We start from the raw sequence: 25,171 nt of genomic DNA, 5'->3' as shown, positions 1-25,171 counted from the left end.
AGCATATTCTATGATTCTATGACTTGGTTATTTGTTGCCTAAGCACTGCAAGGACTTACTCTTATCTTTTTAGTGACAGAAACTAATGTTTCCTTGTGGGAGGCGGCCCTGGGGAGAACTATCTAAGGATGCCATGGGAAACCACAGTGGTGTAGGGAAAAATATTGTCCCTGGATTCCCACCTTCCCCATGCAAATGAATGTATGTCTGTCATACATTGTACCTTCCCCAGTTCATGTCTGTCACTGGTTATACCGTCCCTCTGTTCTGGAAAGATATTTGTTCTCTGTTCCCCCATTGGTTCCCTCAGCAAACCACTCCTTCCCTTCTCCCTCATTGGCTCTGTTAATGTCATCCCACTCCTGCTCCTCCCCTGAACCTTTCCCTCATAGGACTATTCATACCCTAACCACCCTGACCCCTCCTTCCCCAGTAGCTCTCAGAGTTGTCTCCCCCTGCATGTGGTTGTCTCCCTGCTCCTGCTCCTGCCTCCTTCATCCTTTGACCTGCCCTCAATTTCCCATGGCATTCTTAGATAATTCTCCCCAGGGCCACCTCCCATATTTCCTACCTAAACAGAAGTGTAGATTAAGTAACTGAGTTGAGGGGAGTTTAGATTAAATATACATACACTAAAATACAACCATATTTAAGACTCCAGTACTGCAATTAATTGAAATACTGCATTTAGATGCAACAATTAGTTGCATCAAAACAAGAACTAGATGGGGGTCAATCCCTATCATTTATTCTAACATTGATCCTTATGCTAAACAACTAAAAAAAAGGGAGGTGCAGCTTGTAACTGAAGTGTTTTGGATAGGTATTTTGTTTTGCAGATTGTACTGACCATCATTAGAAAGACATCCTTTTATCTCTCCATCAGGGGAAGCAAAGCTCATTACTTGGCAAATTACACCTTTTGCTGTTTAGAATTATACCAGCTTTTATTCCTGTCTAATTAAAAAAATAACGATTTCTTTACTTGAAGATTTACTGTGCCAGCCACTATAAAAGTAAGCATGCTGGGTCTAGGAAAGAACTCCACTAACTCCATCTGGCATTTTACAGAATTGGTACATAAGATCTTACAGCTTTTCAGGGTCCAAGAGTAGTGCTTGTTGTCTTGAGGGACTGGAAAAGCAAGGCAAAAAGCATTTCAAATTAAGTTCAACATTAAGGCCTAAGCCAAGTAAAATTTTTGTATTCACAGCTGTAATCTAGCTTGACATGGGTTTACAAATTTGTGTGAGTTTTCTTTCCCCAGAAAGCAGGCATGTGTTCCATACGCATAGGTGTAGTCAGAACGCTGCGTGACACTGCTGTAATGTGTTACCTTGAGGCTGCAATTAAGTACCACCTGAGATTTACTATACTTTAGCCATAATGTTTCAAAAGTCTGATGGAAACCATTACTCATTAGCTACCTTCATCAATGCAGGCTGCATTTTTCAGTTCTCTGTGTACCTCTACATAGATGGCAGCACGTGCAGAGTTCTTAAAAGTGCATTCAGAGTTACTGCTAAATATCCCTGGAAATGAAGTAGCAAACACAGTGCAGATGTATGGAGAGCTTTACAAATAAAGAAAGGTTTCCAGACATTTATTTCTGGAACTGTACACCAGGTATTAAAGTACAACAAATACAAAATAATGCTCAAAAAAAATCAGTGTTTATGTACAAATATTAAAACCAATGCAACAACAGCGACTTCCTCTTGAACATCTGATACTAAGACATGTTCCGATTGTCACTTGATTTGTTGTTATGCACAGGGTAGTTACTTTGAACTGTGAATAACTGCAATCTCTGTTTTATTAGGAAGACTATAACCATTTTTATTTATTGTACAACTGATAGCATCTTCCTCCTCCTTTCAATGAAAAATAGGAATAATAAAAATAGTAACCTTGTCATTATCTTACAAATAACTATTTTATTTCCCTGTCTGTAGATGATGTGCTTGTAATGCTGGGCAAATGGCGTCCCCGTTGGTCAGTTTATCCATTAGTTTACATTCAAAGTTGAAATACTCACTAGAGACTTTGGTTAAATTAAGTAGTATCACTGTGTCCTACTTGAACTGAAGTTTTCCTACATTTTTGACTCTCAGTTTCAACTGCACAATTCACTGACCTAATTGTACACAATTTCATATTCTTCAAACAGTATTGTACATCCTTCAAGTAAATTCAGCAGTTTGACCATTACAAGAGGAAGACTAAACACTCAAGAACTTAGCATGGGAAGATGATGTGTGACCAACTGTGGTATTGCTATAATCACAGCACCAGTTACACTTCTACATGAATCTGCTACCCTCTTCAGATTCCCTGTACATAAAAAGGATACATTTACCAACACTGCAATTGCCCATTATGGATTTTTTGGTTTGTTTGTATGAAGAAAACACGTGGCAAAGGACAAAGAATTCATCACAGTTTGTTACAAGAATTGTGCTTCACTGTGTAATAGCAAGGCATTGTAATTTCTTCACATGGTTGCAATTCAGTTACCTCCATGTTGGCTTTCAAAACACAATTCTTTTAATAAACAGTAACAAGTTCTCCATTTAAATGTTTTAAACTGAGAGAAAAAAAGTAAGTCCAGCTTTTAAAAGTAAAGTTCAATAAATAGCTATTTTACATGGATAAAGTCATAGTGGTACAAATTTATGGATGTCACATCAAGCATGCACAAAAATGTTACTATACACAGAAGTAGTCAGAAAATATTGAAAGAGATATCTAAAAAGATATTAAGAATTTACATATTTATGAAATCTTGCAAATTATTGCCTCATTTTAACAAGGAATTAAAAGTAAACGATATCAGCTAGCCAGCCAACAGGCTAAATAAGATCAGCATTTATATTAGACTACCTGGAAATAATTTTTCTCTCATATCATTTTCTGAATTTTGGTCAAAGTCTTTATTAAATAACTAAAGTGTCCATTCAACTTGCTGACAACCCAAACCTTAGACAAGTCTCTGCCTACTTTAAGAGCCCAGCAATGCATAGATAAACTGAGTATATTACTGCATCAACTAATGAAAATGGGCATGTTCATTTAAGTGCAACTGGTATAAGCATTCAGTCATCTTTGTATGAATTTTATACAGACCAGCCACTCACTGTAAACCCATAGATAAACTTGAATGTATAACAATGGAAGATTATGGCCAGAATTCTACAAAATTACTTAAAATGGGTTGATTCATAAACAAAGGAAACAAGGTACAAAGTTCAGCACAAAACACAGCAGTAAGAAGCTGAGAACTTGGCTAAAAACGTCAAGAGTACAACACAGGGCCAAGGCTACCCGTTATTTACTGTGTACTTACTAAAGTTAAATATTTCAGATGTTTAAGTTAAGAACTGATTACAAAATCATATCTACTTTTGTCCACTGTGCTAAACTAATTTGTTTTTAATATGATAAATGTGCTATTGCATAAACACTTCAAAGCAATCTTCATTACAATGCTGTAAAGAAAACTCCATATGCTGCATCTGAAACTTGGGATATCAATGCAGTTCACAGTATGCGTAATAAATACCCTCTTCCCTTTCAAATATTAAAGTCACTACTTTCTAATTACTCAGCATAACCTTGAAGCAACTATTGAAAATATCAACAATGCAAAACTTAATTGCTTGAATAATGAAAACAAATTAGTGGCAATTAAAACTTTTAACACAAAAAGTGCAAAGAAAAAGTATGGAGGGACAGGAGTAATCCTACTGAAGGGAGGTTCAGGCTTTCATTAGAACACCCTGCAAGTTGTATGCTACGACATGTTACAAGCCAATACTATGCTTGGTTCCTGCAACAACTGGAGCAAACATTTGCAAGACAAACATCCTGGATGGCTAAATTGCACTCAAGGTTCAAAATAAATGTAATGAAGTTAAATAGTTGCTTTTATGGGATGCATTTTTACTCATCATTCCTTTTTGACCAAAGAAGTGCACTGCCATTTTGAAGCCAATGACTTGCCAAAACAAATAAATGCAATCCACGCTAAACAAAAACTTTCAATCATGTACTTCAAGGTTCTACTATTACTATATAAACTACATAGTCCCTCAAAACTGTAACACTTAGAACTGCAGTGCTCCAAACAACTTAAGATGTCTTCCAAATGTAGATTGTTTAGTGGTAAATCCTAAGCTGTGCAGACTGTAGCTTTAAACATCAGCTGCCTTAGGAAAATTAAGATACACGATTGCATCACTCTTCAAAGCTGTGGACAAACCCCTTCCAAATACAATATGGCCTAAAACTCATCTGTTTGAGCCAGTAAGTTTGAAGTACACAGACATCTATGGCAGTATGATTACTTCTGTGTAAGGTAGCCATGACCTTTAATTTTGCAACAGCATTCAAATGTAGATCTTCACTTTACTCATCTTAAGTCCCTTGTGCTAGCCTCCACCAACATGACTTTGCTGCTTTGTAAACCGAAGTGCTTTAGTTTAGTATCACATGAGAGAAGGTTTCATTTAAAAAACATCCTTGTATGTTTGTGCAGTTTAAAATAAACAAACCCATCCCTGCCTTTATAAGGGGGGGGGGGGGGGAAATGCTACATTGAGCAGGGATCAGGATCGTACCTGTAAACATTGTTATTCCACTGCATCCATTTCAGCAAAAGTAACTTACACTAAAAATGCCACTCCAATCCGTTCAGAACTTCTGTGCTGGTTTTGAAACAGTGGCCTCTGTCTACAGGCTTTAGGAAAAAAAACTGAAGCAGAGCTTAAAGCTGCATCACAGAGTTCTCTTAGTACCAAACTCTGCCACACATCCTATGACATTTCCACATTTATGGACTGAAAAAAGAAATTACTCTTGATAAATCAAGATATAGTTCTATACATACAAAGACATCACTGATGTCATAAAGTTCAAACTTCCAGTGAAAGACTAAGCAAACCTGATAGCTCCCATCAAGTTTACTACTACTGCATAAAGTACCCACTATTTGTTTCATTTTCCACAGTCATTCTGAATGAAGGGCAGCATGTTGGTGGAGAGTGTGGGTATTGATAAAACCATTTGTCTCACTTGCAGATAGACTGCTGAAGTCAGCCACTGAAACAGCCATTTTGGCACTGGTAATGTGGTGTGTGTGGTTCTCGAAGTCCACACCAAGGTTATTTACAGAGACATCATTCATGAAAGATTCTGGGACAGCAATCCCCATTTTCAATCTCTTCGCAGGTCTTTCTGCCTCCTCACTGCACATGTTCATTTGGTTTAGCTCTGAATGATAAAAGCCAGTCTCAAATAAATTAAAACAATCACTTTCACCATTGCTAGGCAAGTTAAGCAATTCTTCTGTTCCAACAGGCACATGATTAACTGGTGCTCGGGGTAAGCTGTCCATAGGAGGAAAAGCGTCATCCAGGCAGTTCACATCTGAAGTGTGGCAGACTGTAGTTACACTGTTTGTCAGTGCTGGAAAACAGATGAACACAAATGTAAATGAAATAGTTGTTTGCCTAGTTCCAACAAAGATATTTTTTTTTCTTGATTTACCTGTCAACTCATTGGCAGTGATGGAGTTCAGAATGCTTAGCTGTTGATCAGGAATGGTTTCTGTTCGACTATTAGATGTTAAGGCTGAAGAATGCACTGCTCCTCCAAGGGATTCTGCTTCATCTACCAAACGATCCATGTAGTCCCTAAAAGAATATTGCATCCACAATGTTATATAACTAGAAAACAAGACCTATAAATGATGATAGGTTTAATTTCAGTTGCCATAGCCACTAAAGCTTTACATTGCAATGACAGAAGTGGGGTGTGGAGGGAAGTCTTCTACGTTTACGATTTGCAACTGAAACATATTCCAAGAACATTTTACTTACGTAACTCCTGGATGATGGTTGTATTTCTTCTTTCCAAATCTTGTCTGCTGAGCAAAGTAATCATAACGTTCTGACTTCTTCCACATGTAATAGAAAGCCACACACTCAGCAACTGTTCTGGTTCTCACCTAAAGATCAACAAGAAGAATTGACAAGATTAATGCAAAGACTTAGGTTTTGTCATCTTCCCAATTCCAACTCCTGCAATATTGGTAGATGTTATTGTTCTGAACAAACATTTGCAGACTTCAAACTGACCTATGGTTTAAGTATTGCATTTGTTCTACTCAATGCATTACTGGATTTTTTTTAAACTGGGCTGAAACTCTATCTACATCCAAAGTACTCAAGACACACATATATATAAACATTTTAAAACTGCAAGATATAACTTTTCTTACAATAGAAAATGCTGAGCAAATGAGTGATCTAAGAGAAATGAAGTACCAAAGACTCTTGGTATGTATTCCTTTGGGGAAAGTCCAGAATTGTGGAGGCTTTGACAACAGTGTTGTCAAACCAGAGCAGCAATAAATGCTTAAACAAAATAAAACTGTAGTCTTGTTGAGAAGATAGTAAGGACTGAAAAGACTTATTTTGATCTACCGCTAATTGTTTGTCTCTTTCCCTAAAATGGAGGTGGCTCTGTGAAGTCTGATTCTTGGCGAAAAAGTAATTGCTTCCACTTTTATGTAGTTTTTGATACTGAAACATTTCACATCATGATCACAACGCCCACAGTTCCAGTTTTACAACTCTATCCAATATAGTCTGGCAGTAAAATACATTTGAGTGTTTTCAAACATATAGAAACGTCAATGGAGAATGCAAAATGCCTTGGGGGCACTAGTAAACCCTGCTAGTTTAGGTACAGACATACCAGGAAGGAGAGGAAATTAACAGATGTCCATATGCTAATGAATGAAGTCCCAGTTAGAAAGCTGTGCACTGCAGTAATAAGGAAAGACATCTAGTTAAGCTCCTCTGCACACTGAATCTTGTCTAGCTGATACCTGCTGTATACAAGTGACATCACCTTATGCTGGATCCCAGAACATTGCCTAAACTTTCTCGCCTTTTGCCTGGGGAAAAAAAAACCAGGAGATTTTCTTAGACAAATTCTGGTCCATAGTGACAGACACACCAACACATGTTTTGTTCCATGTTGGAAAATATATTTTTAATCTCTGATGCCTTAATATTTATTGTTAAAGGCCATTTAAAATCTGAACTATCAAAATTATTTAGGATGGGCAGGTCTTGGGCAAGACCAGCAAACTGTTGCTGACAGCAACCACAACCCTATAAAGTTCACCTGAAATACAATAAGAACACCGGACTCCTAAAGAAAAAAAACAAAAACATTAATATAGTATCAAAAGTATAAAGGAAGTATACAAGAAATTTGGAAACACTGATGTTGTTAACTATTGCTTTTTGATAAAAGTAAGAAAAAGGCCTGCCTATTCCTCAGGCACACAGAAGTCAATCAGAAGCAATCTAGACCAAGATTAGAACTCATTCTTGTCTCAGAAAAGAGAGTATTATGGATGACTATAACTTTTTAAAACACAGAACTCAGCCTGATTCTGTAAACTTGTACCTTCCTAGTGACAGAATTAGGCAAAGATGCATTCTCCCCTCCTATAGCCATAGTATAGAAATACTGCTCACTTCCAGGAAAGGCATGAATTTAAATTGAATTGTAATGCACACGCATGAATAGAAGTAATGTCAACTTAAGTTACTTCAGAGATAATACACTAATTCATCTCACAATGCCTAGTATTTCCAATGACATTTGGAAACATTAGTGCAAAGAAAGGAAAAATTAGTTCAAAAATGCCAAATTTATTTTAATATGGTTCTTATTTCCCTCTTCTGTATGGTTGCTGATAAACATATTGCCTTCACATAATATCATACAATTTAGCAACTCATCAATTTAACTGTAGAATACTAACCTTGTTTTTCTGTATGAGATGAAAGTCTTTTCCATACATCAGAAGTGCATTTTCAAAGCTTCTGCATTCTTCTTCTGTCCATGCTGTCATCTCTTCTAGATAATTATAAAAGTAGCATGAGAAACTTGATTTCACTCATTAACCTTCTACAAGGAATAACAATTTTGTTCCTGATGGATGAATATCCAAATGCATGTTAAAAAAAAGTAATTCAGTTATTTAGATCCATTTTATTTCTCCTACTGAGAAACTATCCTACCTGAAATTTAATGTTCTTTTTTACACAGAATGATCCAGAAGAGTTTGATTTCAGCAATCTTTCATCTTTGAAGGCAAAGGATATTTCAAAGGTTTATTGTTCTTAATATGTCTGTCATCAAAAAATAGTGTTTGATAAACATCATTGAAGTGATAAGTGTGATAATTTTTCTCAATATTTCTTGTTACACAGGACACAAGGAAAAATGGTTGTTGGAAAAAAGAGCACAGGAAAATCCTGTTTTGATGGATGGCCCTGTTTTGACTGAGTGAGCATCACAGACACGAAGGCCTGCCAGAGCTGAGCCCTGCCATACAAACCACAGAACAGTGCTGGGCCCATACCTGCCCAGGCATTCAGCAGCCCAGGCCGTGTCTTACTCAGGAGCTAACTACCAGCCTGGATGCCAGCTTTGAGGCACAGCACTGTAAATCACAGCTGAGACACAGGCGGGATGGATGTCATCAGGAGGGCAATTCCAACCTGACACTGACAGCTAAAGGGATGCAGCACAGACACATTGCCCAGAACATACAACACCTTGCCTGATATACTGAACTCCCTGGTGAGGCAGTGAACTCCTGGAAAAGGCAATATGCACCATGGAGGAGGACCTCAGCACTAAGCCATACAGGACAAACTGACTGGGACTACAGTTAACATGATCCAGGCTTTTGAAAAATAAGGGGTATCAGGGAATCCAGAAAAAAACCCAAATAACTACCTGGTCCTAAAGGGCCACAGATGTCTTCTAACCCTGTTAGATCTCTTAGGGAGAAACTGCAAATTCATTTTCTACTATTTTTTTTTCTTTTTAATAATGAAGCCCACATTTTCCAAAATGGATTTTGGTTTGACAAAAAACAACAATCATAATTCAAGACTCTTGTTAATTTCCTATCTTGATTGTAGCTTTGGGTACATATATATATATATATAAATAAGTAAGGAGAGATTTTTTTTCAGGTATCTTACATTCATAATGGTGATCCAAAAAGTTCTCACTCAGCTTAAATTTAAAGCCAGTGGGGGAAAACACATTCACACATTTCAAAGTATCTCTGGAAGCAAATACTGAAAACTAGACCTTTCTGCTCCCAGATGAAAAGTGATAATCACTCCACTGCAGTGCTGTTTTTTTCTTTCTCGGCCCCATAAATTTTGCATTCCTTACTACAGAGTTATCAGCCTTTGAAGAGGAGAAAATACCCCCATGTAAAGTCTCACTGCTAAGAAATTCACCTGGGAGTGGTGTATTTTTGATTTCCATACTCAGAACAGTAGCAAGCTTCAGTGGGTAGAGTAGATCATGGTATAATGGCTACTTGAAGAGACAAGACACTGACAGCATTGAATCATTAAGGTTGGAAAAGACCTCCAAGATCTTGAAGCCCAATCTCCAATCAAACACCACCATGTCAACTAGAACACAGCACTAACTGCCTTATTAAGATCCAGTTGTTTCTTAAACACCCCCAGGGATGGTGATTCCACCACCTTCCTGGAAAACCCACTCCAATATTTAACAACCCTGTCTATGAAATTCTTTGCAATATCTAATACAAACTTCCCCTGGTGCAGTTTGATGCCATTTCCTCTCATCCTGTCACTGGATGAAGAAGGCAATCCCCACCTTGCCACAATCGCCCTTCACGCAGTTGTAGAGAGTGATAAGGTCTCTCCTGAGGTTCCTTTTCTCCAGGATTAACACCCCCAGCTCCCTCAGCTGCTCCTCACAGGACTTGTGCTCTAGACACTTCCTCATCTCCACTGCCCTTCTCTAGACTCACTCCAGCTCCTAAATGTTCTTCTGGGGAGTGAGGAACACAGAACCAGACACAGCACTCAAGGTGTGGCCTCACCAGTGCCCAGCACAGGGGGACAATCCCTGCCCTGGTCCTGCTGCCACACCATTGCTGATCCAGGCCAGGATGCCATTGGCCTTCTTGGCCACCTGGGCACACCCTGGCTCATGTCCAGCTGCTGTCACCAGCACCCCCAGGTCCTTTCCAGCCACTCTGCCCCAGCCTGTGGCACTGCCTGGGGCTGTTGTGACCCAAGGGCAGGACCTGGCACTTGGCCTTGTTGAACCTCACACCACTGGCCTCAGCCCATTGATGCAGCCTGTCCAGATCCTCTGCAGAGCCTTCCTGCCCTCCAGCAGATCAACACTCCCACTTAAATTGATTTTGCCTGCAAATGGACTGAGAGTGCACTTGATCCAGATCACTGATAAAGATACTAAACAGAACTGCCCCCAGTACTGAGCCCTGGGGAACACACCATCTGGGTGTAATTCCATTTACCACCATTTCCTGGGCCTGGCCATCCAGACAGCTTTACCCCAGCAAAGAGTGCCCCTATTCAAGCCATGAGCTGTCAGTGTCTGCAGGAGAATGCTGAGGAAAATGGTGTCAAAGGCTTTACTGAAGTCTAGGTAGGCAACATCTACAGCCTCTCCCTCATCTACCAGGCCTCACTCCCCCATCTATCCCTTACCATTTCAATGAGGGTATAACAATTCCATTTGAACAGGGGGTGGGGTATGTGTAAGGACTACTAGTCCTTAGGATGGAATTTTGGCCTCTAAGCTGATGCATCAGGTTTTAGCTTTTATATTTTTCAGATTTTGTGCTGCTTTAGTGTGTAATTCTGAGCTTCATATTAAGGGATGGTAAGCTCTCTTCACAGAGTAAGCAGACAAAACAATTCCTTCTCTAGCTGGGGACCAAAGACAGCCAACCCAAATCTAGGCTGAAGAGCATAAACAATGGTGGAATGAAGAGAGAAAAACAAGAAAGATGGGACTTCATAACCTACAACTATAACTGGGCAATTAACTCCAATACGCAAATAGACCAGAACTTGTAAAAGTGAGAGGCATCATGACTAGTTGTGCATTTTGTGACCATTTGAGTTCATCTTGTGTGTAGCCCTGTCTGGGCTCTTGTACTGCTCAAGGTGTATCCAACAGAGGCCTTTAATTAAATCCCTACTTTTTTTTTAACTCTGTCTAGCCTCTATTCTAGGTCAGTCTTCACAAGGCATCAAAGACACAAATGAGCAGAGGTATTTTTCAATCCTGAAACGGGAACCTAAATTCCAGAGAGGTACTGGATTTAGGATACAGCCCTGAAGCTGATACTTTAAGGTTTACACAACCTCTTCTAGTACATGAGGTTTTTAAAGCATTCTTCTTATAGTCCTTATTGCCCTCTTCAGCTTGACCTTAGTGTCCTGATTTTGGCTGAGATAATTTTCTTTCTAGTAGCTGGTGAAGTGCTTCATTTGGATCCCATATGAAACTAATACTGGTAACACACCGATGTTTTGGCTGGTGCCAAACTGTGCAATTTAAGACATTTCAGTGTCCTGTGCTCTGCACTGCTCAGGTGCCCCAGAGGCTGGAGGAGCATGGCCAGGAGAGCTGACCCGACCTGGCCAAAGGGATGTTCCATACACAGACTGACATGGCCAGGATGTGAACTGGGGGAGTGGGCTGGGAGGAGCCAGGAGCTGCTGGGGGACAGGTTGGGCATCGGTCAGCGGGTGCTGAGCACCCACGTCACTGTGCACCACTCACCTCCCTGGGGTTTTATTCCTCTGTCTTTCCCTTTCATTACAATTGTTATTGTCATCAATATCACTAGTATTTGTACTATATTCTTTTTTTGTTTCAATTATTAAGCTGTTCTTAGCTCAGCCCCAAAGTTCTACTTTTTTCCTCTAATTCTCATCTCCACCAGGAAAGGAAGTGGTAGGGCCAAACTGAGTGAGCAGCTGTGTGGTATTTAAGTTGCCAGCCAGCGTTCAACCACTTAAGACACCTGTCTCTCACAGCACCTAAACTGCATACACTCAACTTCTCCTCGGATCCAGCTCTGAGTAAAGGGCTATCTGCCAGAACATCAACTTATAGCAGAGCTCATAACCCAGTCCACTTCACAAAATACACATACAAAATTAAAAGACAAAACCCCATATTTGTTAAATGACAGACTCCGGTTTTCATTTAAGGATTAATAAATAATAAGGACAAACAAGATGGAAGCCCATTCCATTTTCCAGTGCAGACTCAAGGAAAGCTCTCCATGCCCTATGGAACTATACAATAGAGCCCGTTTAGGGCTGGCATAGCACAAATGTTAACACAGAGTGGGGGCTTATTAATGTATCCACCTATATTTTCCTGATTTTGGTACAAATGTTATCAAACTGTAATCAATCACTATCTCAAAGAGATACTAAATAGTGGGTAAGAACTGCTTTATAGCAGCAGAATCACATCTCTCTGTTTCACTGTTACAAAAGCTGTGGATGAAAGAAGGAAAATCAAACTCAAACCCTCAATCTTTCTACAAACTGTAAATTTCTATAGCAGAACTTTAATTGGCCAACTGTCAGATTATACTTAATTTGTGCTAAAATCATTATGACAGGGATGTGCTTGATAATGGGATTCCTACTCAAGGATTTTCCACACAATTATTTTGTTTTAAACCACACTCTCCTGAAAAAACAGGGATTCTCTTACCCTGAGATGCCTTTCCATTTGAGCAGTATCTCTCAATTGCTTCTTTAACATTATGGCTACTTTTAAGAAGTTCGTACAGTGCCTATAAAATAAAAAGAAGTCTTTAGAAAAAGTCCAAGTTTTCTAATATCCAATCTAGACCTCCAAAACTAATCTTCCAGTAAACATACCTATTGTAAAAAAAATAGATGATTTATCTTTACAGATGATGAAAATTTAAGAGCCAAAACCATCCAAAAGCAGAGGCAAGTTTTAACTAAAAAAAATGTAAAACACTACATGCAGTTATTAAAAAGGCTGAATTTGTCAACAGTATGACAATCAGAAATATCACAGATCACAAGACTGCCAACATTCAAATACTCAAGATTTTTAAGCATGATTTTTAAGTAACATCCAACATTTGAGTAGCAGTGCCTCTATAATACAAAGCAGAGAAAGAGAACACATGTTAATTACACAGTGTTGTGTCACAAATGCAACAGGATATAAAACCTACTTGTTCATTATCCCGTGTATGTAGTCCTTCAGGAATTCTGCCAATCATTTTTTCATTTCCTGTTCTTAAGGAGGTTTCAAAAAGGTATTCTTTAACTTTATTTTCTGAGATCACATCAGGTTTCCAAAGTAAATGGTCTTCATTTTCATAAGCTGATAAAACAGAAATCCATTCATGCCATGTATAACATTTTTAAGACTGTAACACTAAAAGCTATTTCACAAATATGAAGAACAGGAACACGTAAGTAATCAAATCAAGCATCACCATACCACTTTTAAACTGCAGATCACTTTGGCTGTTTAGTAATTTTCAACAAAAACTTGCCAAAAAATTATGGAACAAAATGGCAATCTATATGGCAATGTGGTGATTTGTTTTTTTATTCAGTAGCAACTGAATGCTGTTAAGAACTTGGTATGTTGAATGCTTTGAGTGATTAGGATGTACAGTCCTCCACAGTACATTGAAATGACATCTGCAATTCTCAGATAGCTTACTTCAAGGACAACACAACACACAAGAGCTGACCTGAATCTTTGTCAGTCTGTGCATTTGTTTCAATACTAGATTAAAATATAAATCCTTCACTCTGATCAAGAAATGTGATTACACATCAAGAGATGTGAAATCATTGCACATCGTGTTACATGTACTCTCTTGGTAATACAGAATTTGAGTTATTTAATTCAAACATAGAATCTTAATGGCTGTTACAGCAGAAAAGATGGAGATGCTCAAAGCTCTCCTAAAAATGCAGGAAACAACATTAGGCTAAGAGGAAGAATAAAATGGCACCTTTCAGAGTTCTTTTATGGCTTAACAACACAGAGAGCTTTCAGTCAGACATGTTCCCAGTGTAAGTTTATAGGAGTGCAGAACTGCTTTCTAGCTCAATTCTGGTAGCTGGACTATGTATGTAAACCCCTATCTGCCATCACTAGTTCTTCCAGGCGTGCAGAAAAGGCTTTCATAGAACCCTCCAGCCCTACCACCAAGCCCAACCTTCCAGAGTGCTGGTGATACTCCTCTTCAGTTTTCTTTATCAACCAAGACATCGCAGTGTTTTTTACTGGAGTCCATTACTAATAACTTCAAAAGATGCTCCTTGTGCTCTCTGATCTGGCAGCTACACACCTTTGCTCTTGGCCATGCTGTCAGACAACACTTTAACTGGTTCTCTCTACAGAGAAAATAGTCAGATTAACCCCTCTTTGGTCATCCTCTGGTTGTAAGAACTTCCTTAGTTCTTGGGTAAGGATAAGTCAAGATGTGGAAACAGTAAAAGAACTACCCAAATAAATCCAGCCCTACCTCCTCCACTTCTTGCAACCCATTAGCACCATGCTTGAATCTTAAAAAATTGGAGGCTTTCCTAGATCTTAAGCAACACAAAGATATTCACTTCCTAGCACTTCCAGCTCCATCCCTACCAAACACTCTTCTCTCTTGCAAAGGACTTTTCCTCAAAAGTGCAGGTGGCATTGTTGAAAACATTTAATACAATTCACTCAAATAACATCCCCTCTAAATGTCAGAGAAACTTACAGAATATCAAAAATTTACAGAAAAAAACCACAGAATGCCTTTCATTTATTATTACATAACCCTATCCATTTCTTAATTTCACAGCTGTTCCACTCATGAGCAAATTTTTTTACTTGCCTTTTTAATTTCTCAGCTATGTGTCCCATGTTTCTAAAGAAACAAAAATCTATTAAATAAGGGTCTTTTTCTCCACTTAAGCACAACTGCTGTTTTTAACTTAAATTTGCACTGGAGTAACATCATATTTAAAACTTGTAATTTTTAAGACACAGTATAACAGGACCTATACAAGGAAATCTAAAATAGCTTATTGCTTTGTTTTCTATACAAATATTGTAACTCACATGGTTTCACTGGCCAAAAAAAAAAAAAAACAAGCAAGGAAAGAGACTGTTTTTAACAACTTCAGTGTAAACTAAGTTACATGCTCATAGACCAGCTATGATTCTCCAACAAAAGTAACTCCTAACTCCTACAGTTGAAACCTGATATTACCAGACACTTCAGAGTTAAGTCTCTAATTTTGTCGTGAGAATGTCCTCTCTAAGTTGGAGATCTGAGATGTGAGCACACAGTTGTGTTACTTCAATTTTCTAGTACTTTTTTTAATGGTCTGTGACTTCAGCTAGGTAATTGAATTGACCTTACAAATTTATATAACATTTTTCTATCAAAAGCTATGTATAAACATAAAATAAGAAGTAAAACAATTAGAAGAACATACCCTTTTCATCATCACTGCATCTGCCAAGGTAAGCTGGAATTTCAGCCTGGTACTGTGAACCAACCATTATTTCCTGAAAATGTAATAAAAATGAAGAAAAAAAGTGATCAACAGTGTTTTGTGTATGCAAGTATAAAAAATGTCATTCACCTGGCATGTGACACAGAACTCCTGAATGAAGGTACAATTTTAGATACATGGTAAAAATGTTACTGGATTTTTTTTTAACAGCAAAGTTCCAACTTTAAAAAAATATAATTATTACCTTTCTCAAGTCTTCAGATGAATTACCACTGTCTGCCTCTACATCTTCACCATCAGATTCCTTATCTCCATCACATGTGGTGTTTGCTTCAGAAACAAAGAAATTTGCTTTTAGCTATGAAGAATTTTCTGTTCAAGCACAGAACTACAAGATATAATTTACTTTCCATAGTAGCACCTGCTTTTATTCAGAGAGACACTTTTTGTGTGTCTTTTGATCCAGATTTCTACCAAAACCAAACCAGAATGAAGTCAGAACACACTGGTATTCATATACTGCAGAAAAGAAACATTTATCATCATTGCAAATGACACAACCATCGAAAGGAAATGAGATTTTTTTGTTGTTGTTGTTGTTGATTTTGTCAATAAAAGATTATACATAGAGAAAAACCAGAAAACTTCCAGGGCTATGACACAGCCTCAGGTTAATTACAAAGAGAGTAAAGCTGAAGGCATGCCTTTATTACCTACTAAAACCTTTCAACAGAAGTTTTAATGGCCATTCACAACATTCCTTTAAACCAGGCTGCCTTAGCACAGAATGAAGATACAGGAGAGACATACAAAATGGAGTAAGTAAAAAGAGCAAAAAAGTCCTTATTCCTTTTATATATTTATTTCTTTCCCTTAGGAAGAAATACAGTGGAGCCCTCCAAACAATTCAAGTACATTACTCCGTGGAATAACTCATATTTTAGAATCTGGAATGCTGTGGCACTGCGTTCTGAAGCAGTTCTATTTTTATAGTTGTATAATCCCCAGCAGAAGAAGGGAATCTACAGCTGTGACACAATTACACCTATATTGTATTCTCCAACTTCAGAAAAAACATACTCATAAATTGGGCTGAAATTTTATCTTCATCAAAGCTAAAACATCATGAATATCAATGGACTGAGGGTCTTCTTCTGTCGTAAATACTAAAATCACCAGTCTATCTCTTTTTGGTTTTGCAGGTAGCAAGCAAGGGGCTAATCTGAATTAATGGAACAATATGCTTGGACAATCAGGCAATTATTTTGCCCAGTTAATGTCAATTTAAGGAAACAGTCTGTATTATGTATTAGATAATGCGTGTCTTAAAACTCAATGTTATCTTAGAATCTGGGAAATGGACAGAGACCAGAAAAAAGATGGAACTGGCAAAAGAGAACTAACATCTCCTTCCCTGAAATGGTGGATACTTGATCTTAAAATGTCCAGCTTAATGTTCTAATAAAGTAACATTTTGGAAGAAAACCATGAGAACAAACATGACTGTTTCCTAATCCTCAGTACAGATGATGGGCTAAACATATTTCTCTATGAAGCTGCCACACTTAAAATATCGTATTCATTAACAGTTCTCAAGTGCCAGCATGTTTTGGAGTTTGTTGAACTGAAAAAGGGGCATTACAATTTTTGAGGTATTTGTATCTCTCTTTCAATACAAATGTCCTGCATTTATCAGACAGCAGCATGCAAAGGGCTATGATTGCTGGTGACTAAGGCAGCACAATCCCTTTATTCCCCCCTCTTCTATGAAAATGAAATCCCCCATAGAATAGCTTAAGGTATTTGGCAAATTAAAACTGTGATTTAAGTCCTCCACACTGCTCTAAGTCTAGGGCACCAGTGAACAAATGAGATGCAACAGGCAATGAGGAATATCTCATCCACATTGGATAACTGAACCACTGGTTCTTTCCCATCACAGCTCCATGGATAGTGAAATTTTGGTGGTCATGGGTTTACAGGCCCCATCCCATATAAAACTACTTTGGCTCACCCCATGAAGTCCTATGGAAAAGTGTTGAATGTGTGAAGGGAAATAATCACAAAGACACTGCGTCCCAGTTCACATCCACAGGCTGCACAGAGGAGTCGCTGGCTTAAAAGCAGCAGCAGAAATTTTAGTACAGAAACACTAATTTAAAAGAACGGGTTACATGTTCATATAATTCACTAATATATCAAAAATCATGAAGGGTGTTCCTCAACACTGTATTAACCATTGACTATGAAGTCATTGTATTTAGAGACATGAATTTTACTTGTGCTTTGAGCAGAGACCAAATGTAAGTCTTTTAGGTACTCAGTAATGCCAGCTAAAGACAACCTTCATGTACAACATCCTGCAAAGCACTGTTTCTCAACTCCTGGTACAGTGAGTAGTACTCCTCAATTTTGGTATTTTAAGGTACAAAGCTATATATAATGCTACAACTTTTTGAATACTATTACAAAATTAGGTTTCCTACATCTTAGTGGCCGAGGAAAGAAGTCAGTAGCCTCATGTGAAGTAACTGATGGTGTCAAGTCATCAGCAGAGGACTGTGTTTCTTCATCATCACCCGACAAGAGGTCTTTAGCGATTTCCTCCTGTATCATTAAAATAAAAGAAACCTCAGAGTGACTATAAAATACAGACTGGTAAGCACTTAGATTCAGCCAATTGTAAGCCTCATTAATTAAAATGAGTTACCTTCCCATAAGAAAATTTAGCAGACAATACCCTTTTAAATAAAAAGCTCCTACTAACTCTAAGAATATAACCTTTCATTTCAGAGTCAAACACAGTGGTTCCCCTCTGTCTTCTATTAAAATAAACGCACAAAAATAAACTTCTGCAAGTATCAATCTCATGTTGTTGGATATTCCTCCAACTGCTTCCAGTAAGAAACACCAATGTAAACTGCCTCAGGTACTTAGCATTCTGTCATTCTTTGCATCACAGATATACTGAAGCTTTGAAAGCCTACTACTGCCTCCTAAACTATGGGGAAAGAGCCAACCAACCAAAAAAAAAAAAACCAACAAAAAAAAAAACCAGCCCAATTTTTTTGTAGACTTTTGCTGAGAGGACAGTTCTGACATTTTTGTAGGCTAAATAAACAATATTAAGAAAGAAAAGGTACACTTCCCCCATGTTTGAACCCCTCTAACAGAGATTTGGAAGGGAAAGAACTGCATTAGACAACAAGCCGACTACATTTTTGTAGCCTCAACACAATCGTGAATTCTAATGAGAATCAGATGTGCAGAGCCATCATTATATCCTTCTTTCTGTGGAGTTTATCATTACATCATACTCACAGGAAAAAAAAAAGACTTACTACTTGCATACTTTTTAAGCTCAACTACAAGCTGCACATGCTTTGTGGCCAAAAATCAGAATAAAATCTCAAAATTTAAAGTTAGCTTGCAAACCACAAAAGTGAAGTTTCAGGGTTTTGTATCAATAATGCAATACATATAGTCACTACACATAAAACAATCTCTCACTCCCCATGGCTGATACCTTTCTAAAAGATATGCATTTGAAAATAAAATTCCAAAGCATTCAAGACTACATTTTAAAGTTATTTTCATATCATTTTTTCGTATTTGATGTGTGGTGGAAGTCAAGAGTTATTTCTGGACATTGCATATATTATAAAAAAATCCCACTTCTTAACTAAAAAACCCCAAAACAACTAACAAACCTCCTACTTAAAAGTTCTTCACATGTGTTTTAGAACTATTGACATATTTAGTTTTCTTTTGTACTAATATAGTGATACTAAAGTTGCTGTGCATCACTATTAGAACTAGATGCCCAACATCCTTGAAAAGGTAAGATCCCAGAGTGACAATATATATCAAAATTAACGAAGGTATGTATTTTGTAACATCAACAGATTATGACATGTAATTTAAAGTCACCTGGATTTCCCTCTTAAACAACAATTCAGGTGAATCTAACTTACTTTATCTAGAGTCATATCTGGAAGTTCATCTGCAAGTTCACTTGGAGAGCTATTTGCACTGGAACCTGGCATAACTGGAATCGTGGGTTCATAGCCATAGAATGCCAGTAAATCTTCCAATGGCATGTTTCCTTCCTAATACAAGAAGATTTACAACACTTCAACATATTGCCAATTACTTGTAAACAGTTTAGGCCTCAGAGAGTAAGACATATTTTGAAGAACAGAAATAAAAAACAAAGAAAAACTAAGCTAGAAGCAGGAATGATTAAAGGTTTAAAATATTATGATTCTATGATAACAATAATTCACAAAAATGTTTCTTGGCATACAGTGAAATTTTGTCAAGCTGTTGAGGAAGACATTTTACTGGATGCAACTAAAGAATAAGTATTAAAAATTTGCTCGTTATCTGATTGATATTGTAGAACATGATTTGTCAATATTTCTTTAAGAGAAACATAGAAAACCTTGAAGATTTCATTCCTACACAGCTACAGCTGCACATGTGAAAACCCCCATAGAAGTAAACCAATACAGGAATTTCTAAGCCCTTCCTTTCATCTCCTGTACAATGTATTTTATATTAACCATTGAGAATATAACAAGAGAAAGACAGCCAAGAAAAGGCAAAAATCAAGAGAAAGGCTTGATTTTAAACTTGTCTTTTCAGATTGTTTTTGATCAAGTGATTCTAGTAACTACCATCATACCTGCATCCTAATACAATTAATAAAACAATAAACTGTGAAGAATTTTTTTTCATTACCTGGTTCAAGACATCAGAGTATAAAAAATATTTTCAAATATTTACACCTTTAGAAGTTATACCTCTAGAAATTTATTGTTGAACTCACACACTGATCAAATTCCACTTTTTCCTTTAGTGAGGCAAGGTTTCAGTCTTGCAAAGACTTTCTGGGTAAACAGAAACTCATGTCAAGTCTTTCCAGGATAAGGACTTAAAGTAATAAAGTGTTTACGAGAACTGTCTCTCAGTTCTTCTTTCTTCTATTACAGAAGCAGTAAGAGAATTTTGTGGAGTAAAATCTCTGTTTTAACCATTAGACCTAGCAAACTGCTTCACTACTACAACAACAAGCTCATCATCAGCAAAAATGTAATTGCAAAAGCAGTAAGTGAAGACAAAAAAATCAGGAGTACAAACACTGTGAACTCCACATGCAGAAAATTTGTTTTTACATGGACTACATAAATACAGCCTTGTATTTGATGCTAAAAAATACACTTTTCTGGAAGTATGTTGACCAAAACCTGCAGTTATGCTAAATGGTCTAAGTGGGTTACCAAATAGTAATGCAAATAGCATCAATTTCTGGGTGTTCAGCATTCAGTGGTCATTTAGAATGCATGCCACACTGCCACAGATGAACAAGAGGTGTAAATATGAAAACCTTCTTATTAAGAAGGGTAAAATGGAATAGGAAAAGGCAAAGAGCACACTGATCATTTTGTACCTTCACTGAATGCTAAACTGATTAAACTAAGACATAGAAATACCATTTATATAGCAAATCAATGTGACCCATTATGCCTAAACCAGGATTGTTTGTCTGCATATTGGAAAAGTAAAACCTGACCAACGTAAGGAACACAGCTAGATGTCATTTTAATAGTACACAAAATGTACAGTTTCAACGTACAAGTGATCTTAGATAACAGGCCTCTAAAACCTATGTCAGTGATTTCTCTACCAAAGCAAATGTGCAACTAACTAAAAAAAAAATATGAGCACCAATACATTTAAGAAGCTAAGTTCAGCCTTTTCTGTGATGATGCACTGCTACAGCCTAACCTGACTTACTTTTCAACAAGCTGCAAGTGCAGAAAACTGCACTATACAATACAAATTGAAAGGCAGATTGAATGTTCTTTCCACTAGAAAAGTTACAATGTGTATGAAAAGTCAAATATGTATAAAAAAGTACAATATATACATCCACAAGGGAAAGAATCTCTCTTACCTTTTCTAGATCTTCAATTTCAGAGCTGAAATTTTTGCTTTCTTCCATCATTTCCTCTTCTTCGAGAGTTCGCTCATCATCATAATCGTGTACCAGCATTTCAGCAGATGGGTCAAAGTCATGATCCTCAGATGATAAAGAGCCAACTATCAAAAAAAAACTTAATTTGAGAATTTTTTTTCCCCCTATACAGACATAAGAAATTAAACCCCAGCAAAAAAATTTGCACTAATTCTCTTACAAAGAGGATCAGAGCTCTCAGTGAAGTAACAAATTTATAACTACTTGCCAAATTCAGCTGTTTTAGATGACCTTTCCTTTTCTTATTTCTAAGTAATAAGGACCACTTTCTCTCTTGCTACAAACAAATATCAGAGAGAACTAAGTTTCAGGAAATACAATCCCAAATCAGTACTTTACTGAATAAAAGATGTTCAAAACACTCTTGAAATCGTCATTAAGATACGAAGCACACTCATCAAAAGATATCAGAAGCTGCAAGACTGTCATCTATAGAATCTGATTTTATTGATCTGATTTATATGGTAACAAGCATAATTTTTCACTGGCAAACAGGTAACTTAGGCTATGAAATCATATCCTACTAACAGCAAAATAAAGTGAGACTTGCTTCCAATTGCTTTAGCCTTGCAAATGGATCTTATAATAAAATTAATTTGAAACACTAGATCTAGAAAATAAACAGAGTAGAATTTCAAGGGATACTATAGAAAATACACTAAAAAGAACAAAATGCTTCTAGTGGATCACATTAATTAACAACCCAGTGTGATATCTCTGTGGTCCAAGAGACACTTTTTAATTACTGAAGACAATACTCAGAAGTAATCAAAAAAATACTATTATTTTAAATGCACTTTATCATGTGGAAGATTATCATTAGAGTAAACCAGTTTTCAAGACGAAAATATTCTACATCAGTAGTCAGTATTCTATAGTCAAGAATCACCAAATTACAGGGTTGCTTTGTTCTTTAATGTTCACTTCTTTATGGCTTTCAGGTTGGAGGAAAAAGACAGATTAGTAGATTTCTCTTTCACTTCTGGTTTCCCCTTATATACTAGTGGTCTGTTGCAATCCTTAGCTTTCAAACATCAAATAAAAGGCTTATCAAGAATTTATATCAAGAAACTTCTTCAAAAGTTTTGTAAGAAATAACTACAAATTTTCAACCCTCTTCAAAAAATAATAAAATATTCCTCTTTGCACTGCTTTCAGCCTTGAGACAGCTACATATAACAACACTTCTGAACCTTAAAGAATGCAACTTTTCATCATTTATGCTAAGTATTCATTCTGCATCAGTAATTGAACTTTGTTCAGCTTGCCTAAGACAAAGCTGTCAAAGTTTGTAGTATCATACTGTAGAGAAACATTCAGGCCAAAAATGGTTTTTATTCCCATGCTATTCATATTATGGTCCCACGGAACTTTCAGCATAGCTGACAACACTACTACAGTTCCAATAATGACATTATGTGCTTAATCCTCCTGCTGCTGGCCATCACATCCTGCTCAAGTTTTAAGAAAATATCAAATGCCTTAATCTAACATGCATGTATGAGGGTGTGATCAAGATTATTGCTTCTAATTACTTTTCTAACTAATTTTCCATTTAACTCAAGGGGAAGTTGTGTTCCACAGACTTTACATTAACAAGCCACACTTCTCCTGTCGTCCTGAATGCTCAATACACCATTTAAAACATTCAAAATTATACTGAAAAATACAAGGTCAACAAATTTCATAATAGTTAAAGATGATGACAAACACTGCAGAATGCATTTATGTAGAAGCAAGTATGTTCCCAAATATTTGAGAATAGCCCTGCTGATGTTAATGATGCTTGGTTGTATAATGTATTCCAAAGAACATTAAGAGCATTTAGTTACAGCCTTAAAAATGACTTGTTGTTACGATTCCAAACATTTTCTGTTATTACCAAGAAGTCAAAAATTTAGACAAGCCTGTAGTTATCAGCAACAAGAGAAGCTCTCTCCCTCCAGGCTATCTGGCTCTACTGAGATGCTGACTTTAAAGTGCTACAGAACTTTGATGTAATTTTTCGTTCCGAGGAGCCAATTTCTAACTGCAACAGGACTTAAGGGAAGTATTCCGCAGCGCACATCTCTTCTTAAAAACCTGGCAGGCGGTTAACAGCGTGCACACGAAGCCTTAGGAAAACTACGAGGGGATAAATTTGGGAAGGAGCAGCAAGGAGAGAACGGCGTGCGGGCGACAGGCCAGGTGCCGATGCAGAAGTGGGCGAGGACGAACCTGGGCTAGAACTCCCAAAGGAAGCCTGCAGGGAAAAGAGAGAGCGAGGTAAGAGCGGGCTCCCTGCGGCCCGGCAGCAGGCAGGGCCCTTCATTCCACGCAGCCGTCGGAGCTGCCCCGTTTCCCCGCCACCCTGCTTTGCCTCGCTCCCCTCCAGCCTCAGCCCCAGCGTCCCGCCCTGCCGGCCGCTCCGTCCCGCTCCCCCTCGCCCATCCCTCCTTCCCCGGCTCCCGCCTGCCGCTCTCCGTCCCTCCTCTCCTCTGGCACAAGGCCCCCGCGGGGCCGCGCCAGGCCCGGCCGGCGCTCCCGCTCCCTCCAGCCCCGGCCGGGCGGGACGTGTCACGGACTGGACCGGCCGCCGCCTCGCCCCCACTCCCAGCCCGCGGCTCCCTCCTTCCTCGCTCCCTCCCTCCCTCCCCACGGGCGTTCTCCACGGCCCGCGCCGCAGCGGCGACGCCGCCAGCCCGTCCCGCGGCCCTTCCGCCGCCCGCGGGCCGCGCACCGGCACCGCGCCGTCCCGCGGCCTGGTCGCGCAGGCCCCGCCGCCCCGGCCCCGTCGGTCCCGCCGAGCAGCCGCGGAGGCGCCTCCCGGGGGCGCCGGGGCGGCGCTGCGGGCGCGGGGCCCCGCGGGGCGCCGGGCGAGCCCCGCGCCCGGCCCGCTCTGCCCGCTCACCTCCGCCATATTGGGACGATGGGGCCGAGCGGCGGCGCCGCGCCGAGTGCCCGGATGGCGCCGTGAGCCAATGGCGGCCGCGGCCCGCCGGACCGTCCGTGCGGGCGCGGGGGGACCGGGACGGGCCGGGCCGGGCCGGGCCGGGCGGGGCGGCGGAGGCGGGGCAGCGAGCGCCGGGGACCCGCCGGGACCCTCCTCTGGCGGCGCCGCCCCGGCCGGCGACGGCGCTCGGCCCGCCCCGGCCCGGCCCCGCCCGAAGAGGGCTCCCGCCCCGCCGGCGGGCGGCTGCTGCGGCGGGCGGCCGGCGGAGCGCTCCGCGCCGGCGGAGCTGGGTGGCTGCGACAGCCCGGGCCGGGAGCGCCGGGCGTGAGCGGACCCGGCCGTGTCACCTCGGTACCGGGTGCTGGCGTGCAGGAGAGCTGGCGTCACGCCGACCCCCACGGCATTAGTGTCAGCAATATGAAACAGAACTCCAAAGCCTTCAGCCTTTCTCGTGTGTGTTGGCTGCTCTGGCACACAGAGAAAGTAAAATTTAGTTTGTAGTGCTTTTATCTAAAGCGTGACATGCCTGTTACATGCGAGTTGTATCTAGTCCTTTTTACAGAATCACACCATTGTCAGAATTGGAAGAGACTTCAGGAGATTCCTTGGTCCAAACCCCTGCCACAGTGTGGGTGTTCAATGTCTCAAGAGACAGAGCTCCATGACATCCCTGGGCAGCCTGTTCAGTGCACTGCCACCCTCAAAGTAAAGTTCTTCCTCGTGTTTCGGTGGAACTTTTTTGTTTCAGTTTGTGGTCATTACATCTTGTCC

General features: G+C 39.3%; 1 protein-coding gene across 2 annotated transcripts; it reads right to left on the bottom strand.

Annotated features, from left to right (window-relative positions):
* Window positions 1-1,574: 1,574 nt before the first annotated feature.
* On the bottom strand, window positions 1,575-24,472 carry MIER3 (MIER family member 3). 2 transcript variants are annotated; one of them, XM_021534329.3, is made up of 13 exons: window positions 24,359-24,472; window positions 23,686-23,710; window positions 21,388-21,533; window positions 19,403-19,537; window positions 17,915-18,035; window positions 15,673-15,758; window positions 15,408-15,480; window positions 13,136-13,287; window positions 12,637-12,718; window positions 7,844-7,938; window positions 5,880-6,007; window positions 5,548-5,693; window positions 1,575-5,466 (listed from the first exon to the last, which is right to left on the bottom strand). In XM_021534329.3, the coding sequence occupies exons 1-13, from the start codon at window positions 24,365-24,367 to the stop codon at window positions 5,009-5,011; spliced, it is 1,656 nt and encodes a 551-aa protein (XP_021390004.1). In that variant the 5' UTR covers window positions 24,368-24,472; the 3' UTR covers window positions 1,575-5,008. The 2 variants fall into 2 exon arrangements, with proteins under 2 accessions (XP_021390004.1, XP_021390006.1); XM_021534331.3 differs by having other exon boundaries at window positions 7,844-7,935.
* Between the last annotated feature and the right edge of the window lie 699 nt (window positions 24,473-25,171).

The sequence above is a fragment of the Lonchura striata genome, chromosome Z (genome assembly GCF_046129695.1).
Source record: "Lonchura striata isolate bLonStr1 chromosome Z, bLonStr1.mat, whole genome shotgun sequence".
In the NCBI taxonomy this organism is placed as follows: Eukaryota; Metazoa; Chordata; class Aves; order Passeriformes; family Estrildidae; genus Lonchura; species Lonchura striata.
This window is presented reverse-complemented; position numbering and strand designations above follow the sequence as displayed.